This window comes from Chlamydotis macqueenii, chromosome 6 (genome assembly GCF_036417535.1).
Source record: "Chlamydotis macqueenii isolate bChlMac1 chromosome 6, bChlMac1.mat, whole genome shotgun sequence".
Lineage (NCBI taxonomy): Eukaryota > Metazoa > Chordata > Aves > Otidiformes > Otididae > Chlamydotis > Chlamydotis macqueenii.
This window is the reverse complement of record NC_141561.1, coordinates 17,479,047-17,494,390: the sequence shown is the minus strand read 5'-3', so window position 1 is coordinate 17,494,390 and position 15,344 is coordinate 17,479,047. Positions and strand designations below refer to the sequence as shown.

The window sequence follows — 15,344 nt, the reverse complement described above, 5'->3', positions numbered from 1 at the left end:
GCACTTGCTCTCTGAGCCAGGGTGCAAGGCAGATCCCAGGTGCTGGCAAGTGAGCCTGGGAGCAGCAAGGGCTGTCCTGCAGCGCTCGGGAGGGATCAGGCTCTCTGGTCCCTCTCTGGAGGGACATCAGGTCTGGTGCTTGAGGAAGGCAGGGGCAGTGGGAAAGAGGATGTTTCCCATCCTTGGGAATGTGGGGAATGCATGGTCTCCACCGCTCTTTGCTCTCCAAAGTCTGTGCAGTTAATGAATGAGCCCCAAGTGGGAAGGGCTTGGCTGGGTCGCCGTTGTGGCTGCTGGCACAGCCACCTCTACCCTGCTGTGACAAAAACACAAGCATCCCCTGCCCGTGCTCCCTTGGGAGCCTTCCCAGCCAAGTGGGCAATTCTTGTCCCTGGCATCCTTGTCCAGTGGCAGGATTCAGTGCCGTCCTAGGAGCATGGGGGGCATGATAGAACCCCATCCGAGACACTCCTGCTGTGGGTGCAGCACCCACACAGAGCGATGGCAGGATGAGGCAGGGGGCTGTGCAGCCTGATGGTGAGGATGGGTTGGACTAGGAGGGCAGGGGGCTGCCATGCTGGGAGGAGCAAGTACGGCCTGGGCACGCTGGAGCTGGAGGGTGCTGCTGGTGGGGAAGCTCCAAGCGCGTGAAGGAAGAGGCATCTGTGCTCTTGCCCACCCAGTCCCTGCTCTGTGTACCACAAGAGGCAGGGATGGGACCTGAGCAGTTGATGTTGTGACAGTGTCCTGGCCATGGGATGGCTGTCACCTGGCCCTTGTGGTGACACCCCAGGGTGACACTTGCATTCCTGGGCACAAGGGCAGGTTACTCACCAACTCAAGTTAATGGCTAACCCTGGGGCAACTCCTGCAGAAGGTGGAAGTTCAGCTGTGCGTGAGCTGTGAGGAGCCCTTGAGGGGGTGGGAGCCTGTCCACCCGCCTCTGCACCGCAAACTGGGAGTGGTGTGGGGAGGCAGCAGCATGAATGGGGGCTGTTGCACAGCTCCTCGTCCTGGGGGCCTTGCGCTCGCGTTTTGCTCGCTGCAGAAGATGTGCTCCTGGATGCTGAGCTGCTGCTTAGCCCTTCAGGTAACCGGGGGCTGCTGTGAGCAGCCAGAGAGACGAGGTGGTGGGGAGAGGGCTGTGATCTGCACAGGCGGCGGTGCAGGGGCCACATCCTGCCAAGCAAAGCGTGCGTGGGGCTGTGGCCAGGGTGTGCTGGGAGGGGAGTGGGCAGTGGTGGGTGCTGCCTGGGTGGTGTCTGTGAGCGTGCATCCACTCAGAGGGGATGGCCACGGGGGGCTGCAGCTCTGGGAGCCACACAGAGTCACAACCACCCCTTCTCTTCCCTGCACAGCACCTGGCCGTGCAGGCCTCCTTGCTCTGCATCTTCCACCTCCTCCTGCTGCCTACCCTGCCTGAGGAGCTGCCCCACGCCCAGGCCACCAGCGAGCTGCTGGCACGCAGCCTCTTTGCCTGCGGCATCTCCACGGTGCTGCAGACCACTCTGGGGAGCCGGTGAGCAAGGGGGCACAAAGGGGCAGCTGTCGCCATGAGAAGGGTGATGCCATAGCAGGGCATGCCGCTGTCCCGTCCTAGGCTGTGGGAAGGCAGACTGCTGGAGGTGGGAAGGGGCACAAGGACAACCCCTTGCCCTGCAGCTCTGCACGTGCAGAGGGACAGACCCCTCTCTGCCATCACTGCATCCTCGTCTCCCACATGTCCCTCTAGCAAAACAGCTGTGCTTTCCCTCTGGCTCCTCGCTGCCTTGCTCCAGCATCATACGCAGCTCCTCCAGGCCATCTGGTGCCTGTGCTGCCCGTGCCCCACGCAGGGGCTGGGTTTGTGCTTTGTCAAAGCCCCTGACCTCTGCGCGTGTCTCATGTGCTGCTGCTTGCGATGTGCTAGGGCACATTTGCGATATGGGGTGCTCTCCTGCCACTTTGGGGTTCCCACCTCCTCCACTTCCCATTGCTCACTCCTCCAGCAGCCCTGTCCCCTCTTTCCTCTCTAACGTGCCCTTGCTGTCCCCTTCTCCAGGCTGCCGCTGGTTCAAATCCCATCCTTTGAGTACCTGGTCCCTGCCATGGTGCTGAGCTCCCACCTGTCCCTCGGAGCCACCATGGACAGGAACGGTGAGTACAGCCCTGGAACCTGCGCCCCGTGGGGCCCCGGCCATGCTGGTGCCAAGGGAATGGCAGTGACGATGTGCCCAGAACACGGGGTAGGGATGGGGGTAGCAAGGGGTCCTGCCTGCAGGCCCCTCTGGTGATGGTGCCCAACACCCTACTCACTCCTGAGTGCACCTGCGATTCATCTGGCTGCCTCCCCAGGGTCAGGGCTGATGGGGATGCTGGCCCTTCTCCAGCCAGCAGCATCGGCGCTGCGTGCTGTTGGACCCAGCTCCAGCACTGCAGCCTACATGCGCATCGCATCCCTCCAAAATTCAAAATTCCCTTCCAGGCACGGCTGTGGCTAGCGCATGCCCTACGCCACACTGCACCATCACAGGGAGCCGAGCTGCCTCCCTGCGAGAGGTGGGTGCTCCTGCACTGGGCTGGGGGTCCTCCTCCTCCTCCACCAGCACCCCAGTTGTCACCTGCATCCCCGCTCCCCTAGTCCCTTTTCCAGCCCTCCTGGGGATTGCCACAAATAAGGGGAAACATAAGGGTGTGCGTAAAGGCAGTGGAGGCCATGGTGCACACAAACACATATGTTCTCCTGGGCTGGGGGTGAGCAGAGCGCGACTGGAACACGGGGAATGGATGATGCTACTGGGGTGGTGGGAGTGTGGCTGAGGGGAGCGTTGGGCTGTTCTCTATGCATCCTGCCCCATGAGTCCCATCCTTTCTTCCCACAGGTCTCTGGTGCCGTGCTGGTCTCCGGGCTGGTTCAGCTGGCACTGGGAGTGTCCGGCATGTGCGGGTGGGTGGCCCGACGCTGCGGGCCCATGGTCCTGGCTCCCAGTCTCTCGGTCATCGGACTGTCTGCGTACAAGGAGGCCGCTTTCTTCTGCTCCACTAACTGGGGAGTAGCGCTACTGTACGTGAGCCCAGGGGCCACGCCAGCTTCCCTTCGCTGTGGGGACAGGAATAGGGCATCCCCACGGTGCATGGCATGCATTTGGGACCCCATCACTGTGATGCTCCTTGGTGACCTGTGCTTCTTCTCCTAGGCTCATGCTTCTCAGTGTCACCTTCTCCCAGCACCTGGGGTCCTGCCGCCTGCCCTTCTGCGCCTGGCCCCAGGCTCAGGAGGGCTCCATGCAGCGATCTGTGCCCACTCTGCGCACGTTCTCGGTACCGTGACTTGCCTGCCCCCGTCCCTTCTGCTGCACCCCAGCTCCTCTCCAAGCCTGGCTCTTTGGTGCAGGGTTAGGAGAGACCCAGTGCCCCTGGAGCAGAGCTGGGTGCTGGGAGCTGGGGCAAGGGGAAGTTCGGGTGCAGCTCCTGGGGTGGGGGTGCTGCTGGGGGAGCACAGGGGACTTGTGCTCAGGGGTGTTGGAGCAACAGAGCCTTGGATGCTCACTGTGGGGGCGAGGGGATATATGTTTCTCAAGGAGCCATGCCACAACTTTGGGGTACAGCAAGTGGAGTGCTGCCTAGAGGAGAATTCCCTGCTGAGGATCCCCTTGCTGTCTTGCAGGTACTGCTCCCGTTTGCTGGTGTCTGCATTGTCTGTGCCATCCTCAGTCATCTCCGCGTCCCCTGGGAATCGCTGGACCTGGCGATGGCACAGCTGTCCTGGGCCAACAGCACCTTCCGTGCCCCCTGGCTCCGCATCCCCTACACAGGTGGGGGGCAGCGGGGCTGGTTGCGGCCACCCGCCTTCAGCCAGCACCTCTATCACCCGTCCCCTCTCCCTCCGCTGCAGGCGAGTGGGGGTGGCCGCTGCTGACCCCTCAGGCGCTGGTGGTGGGCATCGCCATGGCCATCAGTTGCAGCATGAACTCGGTGGGCTGCTACGTGCTGTGCGGGAGGCTGCTGCGAGCCCCCCGGCTGCCCCCCCATGCCTGCAACCGAGGTCTTTGCACGGAAGGTCTGGGCAGCCTCCTGGCAGGGCTGCTGGGCTCCCCAGGGGGCACGGCCACCAGCGTCGCCAATGCCTGCGTCACCGGCCTCACGCAGGTACCCCTGGGGCAGGGGAGGAAAGTGGGCAAGGGATGGGGAGGCCATGGAGCAGGAGTTGTGGGGGACCTGTAGCACACAGGCTGTCACTGAGCCAGCGTTGGGAAAGGTGGGTATGGCATTACGGGGGGATGGAGTTGGGAGGTGATGCTCCCCATCCTCACTTTCCCATCTTCCTTTCTGCCAGGCTGGCTCTCGCTTCTCAGTGCAAGTAAGCGCGCTGGCGTGCGTGGTGCTGGGCATGTCCCCGAGGCTGGCAGGGCTCCTCACCCACATCCCTTTGGCAGTTCACGGTGGGTGCCCTGCCTTCCCCCTGTGCTGCAGTGCCCGCAGCCTGCCCAGCGCTGCCTGACTCCTGCCCCTCGCAGGGGGGGTGCTCTGCATCACCTATGCCGTGGCCGTGGGCACGGGGATCTCCTACTTCCAGTACGCAGACATCGACTCGGGGAGGAACATCTTCATCGTTGGCTTTACCATGTTCATGGCGCTGCTGGTGCCGCGGTGGCTCGGTGCAACGCCAGCTCACCTGGCTACAGGTAGTGGGGACATTCTCTGGGCAAGGCAAAGCCTTGGGCCCTGTGGCATGGTGACCACACGTCTACGGTGTCCTGGGAGGCTGGAGTGGCTCACAGGAGCAGGCAGCTCCCTCTCCATCCCCTGGGTCTACTGTGGCAGCTCCTGTCCCTTCCCTGCTGCTGAGCTGGGATGTTCTGGGTGATCCTGGCACTGTCCCTGCAGGCTGGGTGCCCCTGGACCTCCTCTTCCTCTCCCTGCTCACAGTGCCTGTCTTCTTAACCGGCTTCTTGTCATTTTTCCTGGAGAACACAGTCTCAGGTGAGTGGATGCTACAACATGTCTGCCTGAGCCCCTGCTCTGAGGGTTGGATCTGGCCATGGGGCCGCCCCCAAACCACCGTCTCTGCCTCCAGGCAGCCCTGCTGGAGGTTGCGGGGCTGGTGTGGGCTGGGAGGGTGCAGATGGAGAAAGAGGCTCCCATCTCACCCCTCACTGCCCTGGTTGCAGGGACCCTGGAGGAGCGAGGGCTGCTCTCTGAGCTGGCGCCGTGGAAAGCCGGGGCAGGTGATCGCCACTCCCATGGAGAGAGAGGCGAAGCCAGCCAGGTGTATGGGCTCCCCGCCGGGCTGAGGAGGCTGCTGCCATCCTCCTGCAATGCCTTCCCCTGCTGCTTCCTCTGCCCCGGGACTGAGGAAGAGGAGGAGGAGGGCAGCCATGCTGCAGAGGAGGGGGCTGCAGCACCAGGGGAAGGAACGCATCTGCTCCCCAAACCCAGCTCAGGGGAGCTGCAGCCGGCCAGGAGGCCGAGTGAGACGGAGGTGCCTGCGTGGCATGCCATGGCCTGACCCTGCAGCGTGGGGACACCTCAAGGGGGACCAGGGCTGTGCCCCCAAGGCAGCTTGCGAGGCACTTTGCTCCTCATTTCGGAAGCCCACATGGACTGGAGGGACCTGCACTTCCACACTCCCAGCATGAACCTCATTTCATAGAATCATGGAATGGTTTGGGTTGGAAGGGACCTTCAAAGGTCATCTAGTCCAACTCCCCTGCAAGGAGCAGGGACATGTTCAACCAGATCACATTGCTCAGAGCCCCGTCCAACCTGGCCTTGAACCTTTCCAGGGATGGGGCATCTACCACCTCCCCGGGCAACCTGTTCCAGTGTTCCACCACCCTCAGTGTAAAAAATTGTTTTTCTTATGTCCAGTCTGAATCTCTTTCTATTTTAAAACCATTGCCCCTCATCCTATCACACCAGGCCCTGCTAAAGAGTTGTGCATGGGGCCACCTCTCCAGCCTGTCAAGGTCCTTCTGGATGGCATCTTTCCTCCAGCGTGTTGATGGCACAACTCAGCTTGGTGTTGTCAGTGAAAGCTGAGGGTGCACTCTGTGCCCCGTCCATGTCATGGACAAAAATGTTACCCAGGGCCAGTCCCAACGCTGACCCCTGAGCAATGCCACTCAGCACTGGTCTCCACCTGGACACTGAGTTGTTGACCGCAACACTTTGAGTGCAGCCGTCCAATCAATTCCTTATCTACTGGGTGGTCTGTCCATCAAATCCATGTCTCCAGTTCAGAGACAAGGATGTCACGTAGGACAGCGTGAAATGCTTTGCACAAGTCCAGGTAGATGACATCAGTCGCTTGTCCCTTATCCACTGATGCTGCCCTGGCTCTGGCACACCAGGATGGCCCAGACTCGGGGTGCAGCTCAGCTCAGTTCTGTTCCCCAAAACAGGGAACCCCCTTTCACCTGCAGCAGGTTGGTCCCAGGAGCGCTCACCACTTAACTACCCCCCAGGTATTGCTCTTGCTGCTAAACCAGCCAGCACCAGCTTTCTCTGGGTAAGAAAATATGGCCTTTGACCCCTGTGATTAAGCTCAGTGCGTGGTTTTCTGCTGTTGGCTGGTTGTGGAGTCTGCACCAGCCCTGCTCCCAGCTGCAGCATTTATAGCAGATCAGAGTCCACAGGCACTGTGCTCCCAGTGCTGCCTTCACCAGTCTGAACTGGCCTGCAAAAGCCCAGCCGTGGGCTAGGGACGGTTGGGCTTTGCAGCCCTGGGTTATGCAGGCTGGCTTTTGCTAGCAGGAAGGAAGGATGGACGCGGGCTGGGAGGACGATGGAGCTGGTCCGCGGGCGTGATGTGCTCAGGCTGGACTACAGCTCCAGGTTGCAGCTGTCCCCCTCCACCCGGTCCCGAGGAGCCCCCTGAGAACCAGGAGCACCCAAAGGTGGCTGCAGGGTGGGAGGGATGTGGTGCTGCTGTGTGTGCAGTTCCCCAGGTGTGAGCGCCCTTTCCCCAGCTGCCTGTCATCCCCAAAGCTGGGCCCTCTGCACCCGGTGAGTGCGGGGTGTAATGCACCCAGCACCCCACCTGCGCCCTGCACCCCAGCCTGGCCATGTGACCCAATCTGTCCTGCACCCCAAAGCCCCTGCCTGCTCCTAGCTCCCCTGGCACCTCCTTGGGATGCAAACCCATCCCCCAGGACCACCACCCTCCCCTGGCCCCGCCCCGAGGGGGGCTGTAGCCTGCAGGGTAGGGAGAGATGGTGAGTGGGGGGTGTGAATTCGGGGCTCGGGGGGGGGGGCAGTTTGTGGGTGCAGGGTGGATGGCCTCAATGCATGGGGTGCAGGTGGGGGATCACAGTCAGTGTGGGGGTGCTGGGGGGGGGGTGTCAGTGCCTGGGGTGAGGGTGTGGGGTGTCTGCAGCCCCTGCTAGGCTGGCCCAGCCCAGCTCTGTGCTGTTTTGTGAGCCCCATCCCGGGGCACGGGGGACACAGGCACCTGCAGCCCCAGCCGTGTGGGGTGCAGCGGCCATGTCCCAGCACAGGGCAGGCAGAGCAGCGGTGCCGCTGCGTGCCCTGTGCCATCGGGCGCCCTGCGGCTGCTGGGGCTGAGGAACAAACTGAGCACTTGTACCAGGACATTTCGTAACAGGAGCAAGTGCAAAACAAAGGCTTAAGGCATTTCAGTCCCCATTGCTTTGCACAGCGTCTTGGCCATGGCACCCCCCTCATGACAACCAGGGTCCCCGTCCACAGCAGCAGGTGTGGGAGCAGGAGCGGTGGCTCCCTGGGCCCCGAGGAAGCGATGGCCATATGGCCATTTCCCCGTGGCCATGACCCCGCGCCGCGTGCTGCCACGCATCCCGGCGTGCCCCGGCCCTTCGCTCGCTGCGGAAGAGAGCAGCATGCTGGGAGCCGTAGTCTGGCTCTCGCCTCCGGCCCAGCATCGCTCGCTTCTGCAAAGCCCCTTGCCCCGACAGCTTTTGGCCCATCTGCTCCTCTTGACTTCGGGTAACTCCACGGCTCTGCAGTCCTGCAGGCAGCCCCCCCAGGGACACGGGGCCCCGGAGCATTTCGGCAGGCCCAGAGCCTGTGGCCGGGAGGAGCGGGAAGCAGCAGTGCTCGTGGGTGGCGTGGGCTGCTGCCGGCGCTCTGCCGGTGTCGGTGCAGGCAGGGGACCCTGCGTAGCTGCAGGGATGGGGAGGCCACCCTGGGGACTGGGGTCTTCCTGAGCGGGGGGGTGAGGCAGAGACTTGATTGCTCTCTTGCAGATGGAAGGCTCTGAGGAGCTGGAGAGCAGCCTCCTGACACAGCCCTGGTCTTCTGTTTGCTTTGGCGAGTCCGCTTTTCTTGCTAAAGCGTGCTTCAGGGACACTGGCTACATCCTGCTGATCTCCGACCTCAGCAGCGTCTGGTACGAGAGTGCAGACGCCAAGGCCGTGGGACAAAGGTCCAAGGTGAGTGTCTGGAAAATCCAGGGAGCTCCTTTCTCCTCACAGCAGCTGACATTCCAGCATAGGCTGCTTGGTGACACAGTGGCTGTTGGATCTGACAGGGCTCAGGTGCAAACGCCTGGCCTGGGAAGTCCCCAGGCGGCTCTGCCCAAGCGCTGACACCTTGGTTGGCCAGCACCCTCCTCCTGGGAAGGCGGGCCAGGCTATTTAGCATGCCCAGGGCAGACAGGTGTTCACCAGGGCTGCGTGCTGAGGCTGGCACACTCGTTTCACTTGTGGGCTGGATGGACAGCTGGTTTCCTCAGGGCCAGTATACTAAGGAGGAGCTTGAGACAAGGCTGCCTTCCCACCAGTGACGGAGAGACTCCAGGTCACGTTCACAGCCAGGCATAGGCTCCCACGGGATGTCCTGTTAGCACAGCTCTTAAAACACACAGGGTTGTGCCTCAACCCCCGACCCCAGCCTGTGTGCCAGGCCCCAACGTGCCACCCATCTGCCACGTCCCTCTGTCACAGTGGCTGCACTGAGCGGCTGGCGGCAGGAGGGGTGGGCATGCGGTGGCAGCCGTGCTCCAGCTCTGGCAGGTGAGCTAAGCTGTGACAGCTCTCAGCCAGCCTGTGACAATTGTGGTGGCGTGCGGGACAGGTGCAGTAGTGGACACCATTGCACCCTGCCCACCACCTGGACCCTCCCGGGCTGGTGAGGCAGGGGAGCCTTCCCAGCTTGGCTGATTTGGGAGAACCAGTGGGGAATGTCCTGTTGCAGAACTGGAAAGCCAAAGCCCAGGGATGGCTTTTTTCAGAACTGGGGCATAAAGGACCCATTTGGCTCCTTGTGTGCTGGGGTTTCTGCTGCTTTTTTTTCCCAGTGCCGAGCTCCCCAGGGTGTTGCTTCACCCCTAACTTTGCCTTTCCCAGGAGCTGAACAAGCGGCTGACCGTCCACGTCTCCTCCTTCCTACACCACTTGTGCAGCCTGATGTGCCCCTTGCTGGCAGGGCAGCCGCCTGCTGCCACCTCCTTCTCCTGCCATCACCTTGCTGGCAGGCTCAGCCTGCACGTGAAGAGCGAGCTCTCGGGACTGCCCTTCTACTGGGATTTCCACTGCTGCCCTGCTCCCGTAGAGATGGTGAGCGAAGCTGTGGAGAGTTCAGGGAGGAGTGGGGAGGTGAAAACTGAGGACTGTCTCCTAATGCTTGAAGGCTTTGGGGTGGTCTTGGGCTGTGCTGGTGGCTGTTGAAATGGTCCCAGTTTCTTTCCACTGCGACTTTGGCACCTTGGCTGGTGCCTTGCAGCGAGGCAGGAACGGCCCAGCACATGCCGCTAGCAGAGCAGTGGGGAGATGCCCAGTTTGGGATGATGCCCAGTTTGGGACAGTGCCCTGCCCGCACCCCGGCACAGTGCAGTGATGCTCTTCTCCTTCGGTGCGTGCCCTGAAACAGGGCAGAGAGCACCAGGTACCCCCAAAGGACCCACAGGCGCAACAGAAGGGATTAAAGCGGGGTTTCCCCGGCTTTTCAGGAGTTGCTCTTACCAGGGGGCTGCCTAACAATTTGGATTTGGAGACGCAGCCCCCGGAGCCCGGTGTCGCAAGCTGAGCACCCCGGAGCCCCACCTCTGCCAGACCCCCGCCAGCGGGGGCTGCCCGGGCCGGTTCCTCCCCCCAAACCCGGCACCCCGGGGCCCTGCGGCCCCGCGCGCACAAGAGGGCGCCCGGCACCCACTGACCGCCCCGACGGGAGCCTCCGGCGGCAGCCCCGGCCCCGCCGCCGGCGGGAGGCATCGCCTTAAATCCCTAAATCCCTGACACCCCCCCGCCACGCCGGGTCCCCTAGGGTCCTACTGCGGGGCACATCCCTTCCCCCCCGCGAGTGGCTCTGCTTGGGCATCACGGGGAGGAGAGCTGGGCTCCCCAGCTGCGTGGGTGTGTCTGTCCTCGATTTTAAAGCTGAGCTGGGGAGCAAATAAACTCGGGGTCCCGGCTTGGCTCGCCCTAGGGACATTGTCCCTCCCTGGGCAAGAGGCACGGATGCTGAGCTGAGAAGGTGCTAAGCCTGAGCTCTCAGCTGGTGGCTGCTCCCCGCCTTTTGCTGGATGTCCGCAAGGCACCCAGGGGATGGGAAGTGGTTGGGGTGCTGAGCGTGGCTGGTGTGGGTGCAGGAATGGGGACCAACTCTGCCCTGCTAAGCTTGGCTCAGCATCTGGCCAGGGGTTCAAGGCAGGCGCGGAGCCCGCCTGGTGGACGGCTGCTTGCCCCATGTCTGCTCTGCAGCGGATGGTGCTCTCGGAGCACTTGGGTGAGTGATGGCTGTCAGCTCTGTGGCTCGTGCCAGGGGGTACACGGAGCCCACAGTGACCTCACCACAGGAGCAAGAAGGCTTTGTGAGCAATGCTGGGTTTTCTGCCCTCTCACCTCTGGGCTCGGCTCACAACTTTTAACTGCTTCCCACTGGATCTGGGTGAGACGTGGGGTATCTTGGGGGAGCCCTGTGTGACCTGGGGTGCAGCTCTTGCTAGGCCCTTGCTGGCTGTCCCGCTTTGACCACTCTACAGACAGCTGCATGCATCCCCGAGCCTTCCCTATAGAGTTCCTCCTCTGTCCTAGGTGTCCCGTCATCTCCTGCGGCCCCTGATTCGGATGAGCCTGGCACTGCACTGCCAGGTGCAAAAGCTGGCCTCCCTGCTGCTCCAGAAGGATGCTGAGATCGAAGACTACAGGGAGAGCGGGGCTGCTCTCAGCAGAGGTGAGTAGGGATGCCCGAGGTGGAGAGAGGAGCGAGCAGGGAGAGAGTTTCCTCCGTAGCATGGGGCTGGCATGCTCTGCTCCCTCTGGCTATTACCCAGCTAGGCTTGTGTTTCATGTTCAGCCATGCCGGCAGTGAGACGGTAGCCAGAAGGCTGGGGAGCAGCCCCGGGGGAGAGCTGGAGGAGGAACAGCCCTTTACTGATCGTCAGAGGAGTTGGGGAGTCGCCAAGGGGCTCTCCGCTTCACCGAGAGCACCTGGCCGCTCCCCAGGAGCCGGCGGGGATGCCAGCGAGGGCCGGCCCTGGAGCTGTGTCAGGCTCCCTTTCCCCAGCACTGGAGCTCAAGAGTGTTTGGAGAGCAACCAGGGGCTCCTGGCTCTCCCCACTGTGGGAAGCACAGCCATGTGTGTAGGTCCCCCGCCAGCGCCCTGCCCACCTCGCTATTGCGGGGGACAGGCGGGAGGAAGACTCTTCGAGTGGGTTGTGGGTCAGGACCTGTCTAGGGGAGCCACTTTGGAGGGAGGGGTTGTCTTCTGCCCATGGAGGGTGGCTGAGCACTGGTTTTTGGGTCATCCCTTGTTCTGTCCTGCTGTCCCTTCTGTCTGATGGGGGCCAGCCCTGTCTTGCCTGTCATGGCCAGGAAGGTGGTGGCCCAGACCCCTGTCCCGCGGCAGGTCCCCCACCACAGCAGCCTGGATCTGTCCTGCAGCTGCACTGGAGCTGCATTGGCTGGCGGCACTCCCCTCTCTCCTGCTGCCTGTCGGCAGCTCTGTGGAGCTTGGAGCAGCCAGGATGACCAAGTTTGGGTCCAGGGACTGATGCTGGTGGGCAGGTGGCCTCCGTTGTCGCTTGCCTGGGCACAGCAGGAAGCCGGGAGGAAGCTTTGCACCAGTGCTGCTGAGCACAGCTGGCCAGATGCTTCTCCAGACAGCATGTTAGCGATGATGGGGAAAAATTACGAGGCGCAGAGCAGAAGCTACCTGACTGCTGTGTGCGTCACCAGGCTCAACCTTACTCCCCAGCATCCCTGTGGTCCTTGCACCTTCTGCTAACTGGGTGATGCGTCCCTAGCCCAAGGGCCTGCTGGGCTCTCCAGCTCGCTCTGGCATGAGCGTGCTGGAGCTGTACCCTTGCAGCCCCCTTGTCCCATGGGCAGGGGAAGCTGGGGTGGGAGATCTGGACAGACCTGCCCAGGTTGATCCCACTCTCCCTTGCAGACCGCCTGCGTACAGAGTCCTTCCAGGAGAAGACGTTTCAGCAGAACTTCATGGCTGAGGTAAGGAGCAGTGCATGTCCTCTCTGCTTTGGCAAAGGAGTGGTGCCAACACCAGCAGCCCCAGTGCGAGGTGTCCCAGGCTGGATTGGGGCACTGGTGGGGATGGTTGGACTTGCTTGGAGAGGGGTAATGCCCACTGCCACTTTGTGTCCTTGCATCTGGTCTGCAGGGCAAGCAGAGCAGGGGCAGGCCTGGCATGGCCAGGTGGGGACGGGGTGCCATGTTTTGTCACCCTCTCACCTCTGCCTGGCTGCTGGGTGTTGCCAGGGGGGCAAGTCAGGCTGGCTGCTCCGCTGGACTGTGCCGTCACGGGGGCATCCTCGCCTGCCTCCCGCACTTGCTGTGCGCTGATGCTGAGGGCAGACAGAGAGCAGGTGAATGAGGAGAAGCTGTCTGCTCCATTTGGTTCCTCTGCTGGTTTTAGGGGTGGCTTTGCAGTGGTGTGTTGTGCCCTTCGGCCTGTTATCTGTGCTGTGCCCACCACTCTCCCCTTGGTGCACTTGGCTCTAAAATCAGACGTGTGCTTTGGAGAAACTGGGGCTGGAAGAAGAGAGTCTTGCCTCTGATCCTTCTCCATTTCTGGAAATAATCGCGGAAGCATTAAAATTATCCAAACCAATGTGGCAAGATCAGAAACGGTTGATGTCCACTGAGGCAAAAAGACTCAGGATGCTTCTGAATCTTCCTGTGCTCACCATGAAGGTGCAGAACTGGGGAGCAGTGGTGCCTGCTGGGGACCAGGGAGTCAGCCAGGGTGTCCGCGCTGTCGTGTGGGCTTTGAGCAGATATCGCTTTGTGAGACACACGCTGATGCTCTTGCACAGCCAGCAATAAACCATCTGCAGAGTTTCTAAACTGAGAGATGATCTTTATATGAGAGGCATTACATCCAGCACAGGCAACTTTCGTTTCCCCCCGGTTATGGTGGATAGAGATGAATTCACTGCTGGACGGCAACTTGGAGGTTGCCTAGGGACCAGTGATCATGACCAGATTACATTCACCCTGGGCAAAAAAAAAGGACATTCCTAAACAGTAATTTATATCCTTCATGCTTTGAAAGGGCTCATTTCCCAAAGCAGAGGGAAAATTATGACTGAAATCAACTCGGAGGAAACATTTAGATAGAAAAATGTGAATGAAAATGGTGAGCTCTTTCAGAAGAATTTCAGAACCACAAAAAGCCACAATTCCACAATCAAGAAAGAGGGCAGTGCTGGCTAAGAGCCTGTTCTGGTTCAGTGGCGAAGTGAAGGCAGCAATTAGAAATAAAAGAGCAGTTTATAACAAATGGGAGAGCTGGAGTAGATAGCAATCAATATAAATTAGAAATTATGAAGTGTAGAAAATGGATAACAGAAGCTGAAGACATCAGGGAAAAAGCATGGCGAAGACAGAAGGAAAGGCTTTTATGTAGTGTAGTAGGAGAACACGCCATGCTCCCAGCAACGGGATAAGCTTATTAATACTCGGAGGTGGTAAAATGATTGATAGTGGAGCAGACATGGCAGAAGCAGTTGGTAAATGTTTCAGTGCTGTCGCTGGAAGGATACAGGCAGATGTGCCAGGATCGGGGGATGAAGAAGTGTGTCTTTGTTCAAGAGTTGGCTGAACAGCATCTGCTAAAGATGAATGTCAGGCTTGAAACTCAGAGTCCCCCAAAAGCTGGTAGGGTGTGTGGCTTGGGGGAGGTGCTCGGTGGTGCAGGGCGGGCGGGAGGGGAGTGACGCAACCCTGCGCAGAGCCATGCAAAAGCAGCTGGTGGGGGAGCTCATCTGGCTGAGACTTGAAAGATGGGAGGGCAGTTGGTGCTGCGTGTCCTGAGAACAGCCCAGGAGCAGTGCCTTGGGGCCTCAGCACCGGATGAAGAATGGGAGGGTTTGGGAGATGCTCCCCCTCTGCATCCCCTGGCAGCCAGGTCAGAGCACCAGCCGTAGGGGAGAGGCTGGTGGAGGGATGCAGTTATGCGTTCAGTCAGCCTGGGCGGATCTGTCCTCTCTGCATTCATCCCGTTGCTTTGTAAACCACTGGTGATGCTTTTGGCCTGTGCACCGTCCCATGGCAATGAGCCGTGAGATGCGAGCAGCTGCTGCCTTTGGTTTGAGTGTGGCACCCCGTTGTTCCTCCTGATGCATCCCAGGGCTTGTGTTAGTGAGGAACACCAAACACGGCTTAGCAGCTCTCCACCGCCAAAACTGGCTGTTCACCCCAGTATCCCTCCTTCCCGCAGCAGAAGGGTGGATTGGATGATCCCGTTATCCCTGGGCAGGTATTTCAGAGCCCTGGGTAATTTTGAACTCCATTTGCCAGCTCCAAAAAGGAGCAGCAAGAGGGGCCGGGGTTTCTTGGGAGATCCTTAGGGAGCTGGGAACGCTGCGATCGACTCCCGCATGTTGGTTTTCAAAAAGATGCCAGACAATCAACGCGGAGTCACAGGAATGAATTGAGGGCTGGGGAGAGAGCCCGGCATTGAGAGTCTTGGAAGGGAAGAGCTCCGTCTAGCTTATCAGGGAGAAAATTGAGAGGCGCCTTGATTACAGTGCGTGAGGGTCTTTACAAGGAGAAAATGCCGGTTAGCGAAGGGCTCTCTTTAATCTCGCGGAGAGCAGTGCAGCACGAGCCAGGCACTGGGAGCTGGAGCCAGGCAGTTTGGAGCTAGGACAGAGGCACTTGGGTTTGCTCCCGTGGGCGATTAGTGATCGGGACACGCTCCCAAGGGCAGCAGTTGATCCTTCATCTCTTGATGTCTCCAAAAGCGGGCTGGGAGCATGCCTAGAAGAAACCCAAGTTGCTGGGCTCAGTCTTGGGATGCGCGTGGTTGAACGTCAGTGAGCAGGAGGTGAGCAGGTCAGGTCCAGTGGTCCTTCCAGCCTCTCCCTCTGGGAAATGGGGCTCTGGGTTGTGGATGTTTGGTAGCGGTAAGCACCTCTTGGCTGG

General features: G+C 60.7%; 1 protein-coding gene across 4 annotated transcripts in view; it reads left to right on the top strand.

Moving 5' to 3' along the window:
- The first annotated feature begins 58 nt into the window (after positions 1 to 58).
- The window catches only part of LOC104485798 (non-homologous end-joining factor 1), a 49,735-nt gene continuing 34,449 nt past the window's right edge, over positions 59 to 15,344 (top strand). Inside the window, exons 1-12 of one of the 4 annotated variants that reach the window (XM_086750840.1) lie at positions 59 to 1,090; positions 1,359 to 1,519; positions 2,042 to 2,136; positions 2,465 to 2,538; positions 2,862 to 3,043; positions 3,177 to 3,300; positions 3,647 to 3,794; positions 3,875 to 4,128; positions 8,205 to 8,390; positions 9,306 to 9,515; positions 10,992 to 11,130; positions 12,349 to 12,407. In XM_086750840.1, coding sequence (XP_086606966.1) covers positions 983 to 1,090; positions 1,359 to 1,519; positions 2,042 to 2,136; positions 2,465 to 2,538; positions 2,862 to 3,043; positions 3,177 to 3,300; positions 3,647 to 3,794; positions 3,875 to 4,128; positions 8,205 to 8,390; positions 9,306 to 9,515; positions 10,992 to 11,130; positions 12,349 to 12,407 — 1,740 coding nt within the window. In that variant the 5' untranslated portion in view covers positions 59 to 982. Of the gene's footprint in view, positions 1,091 to 1,358; positions 1,520 to 2,041; positions 2,137 to 2,464; positions 2,539 to 2,861; positions 3,044 to 3,176; positions 3,301 to 3,646; positions 3,795 to 3,874; positions 4,129 to 4,315; positions 4,422 to 4,496; positions 4,665 to 4,866; positions 4,963 to 5,150; positions 5,851 to 6,360; positions 6,491 to 7,814; positions 7,945 to 8,204; positions 8,391 to 9,305; positions 9,516 to 10,991; positions 11,131 to 12,348; positions 12,408 to 15,344 lie in introns of those variants that run through there. The other 3 variants (XM_086750842.1, XM_086750839.1, XM_086750838.1) reach the window with 3 other exon arrangements.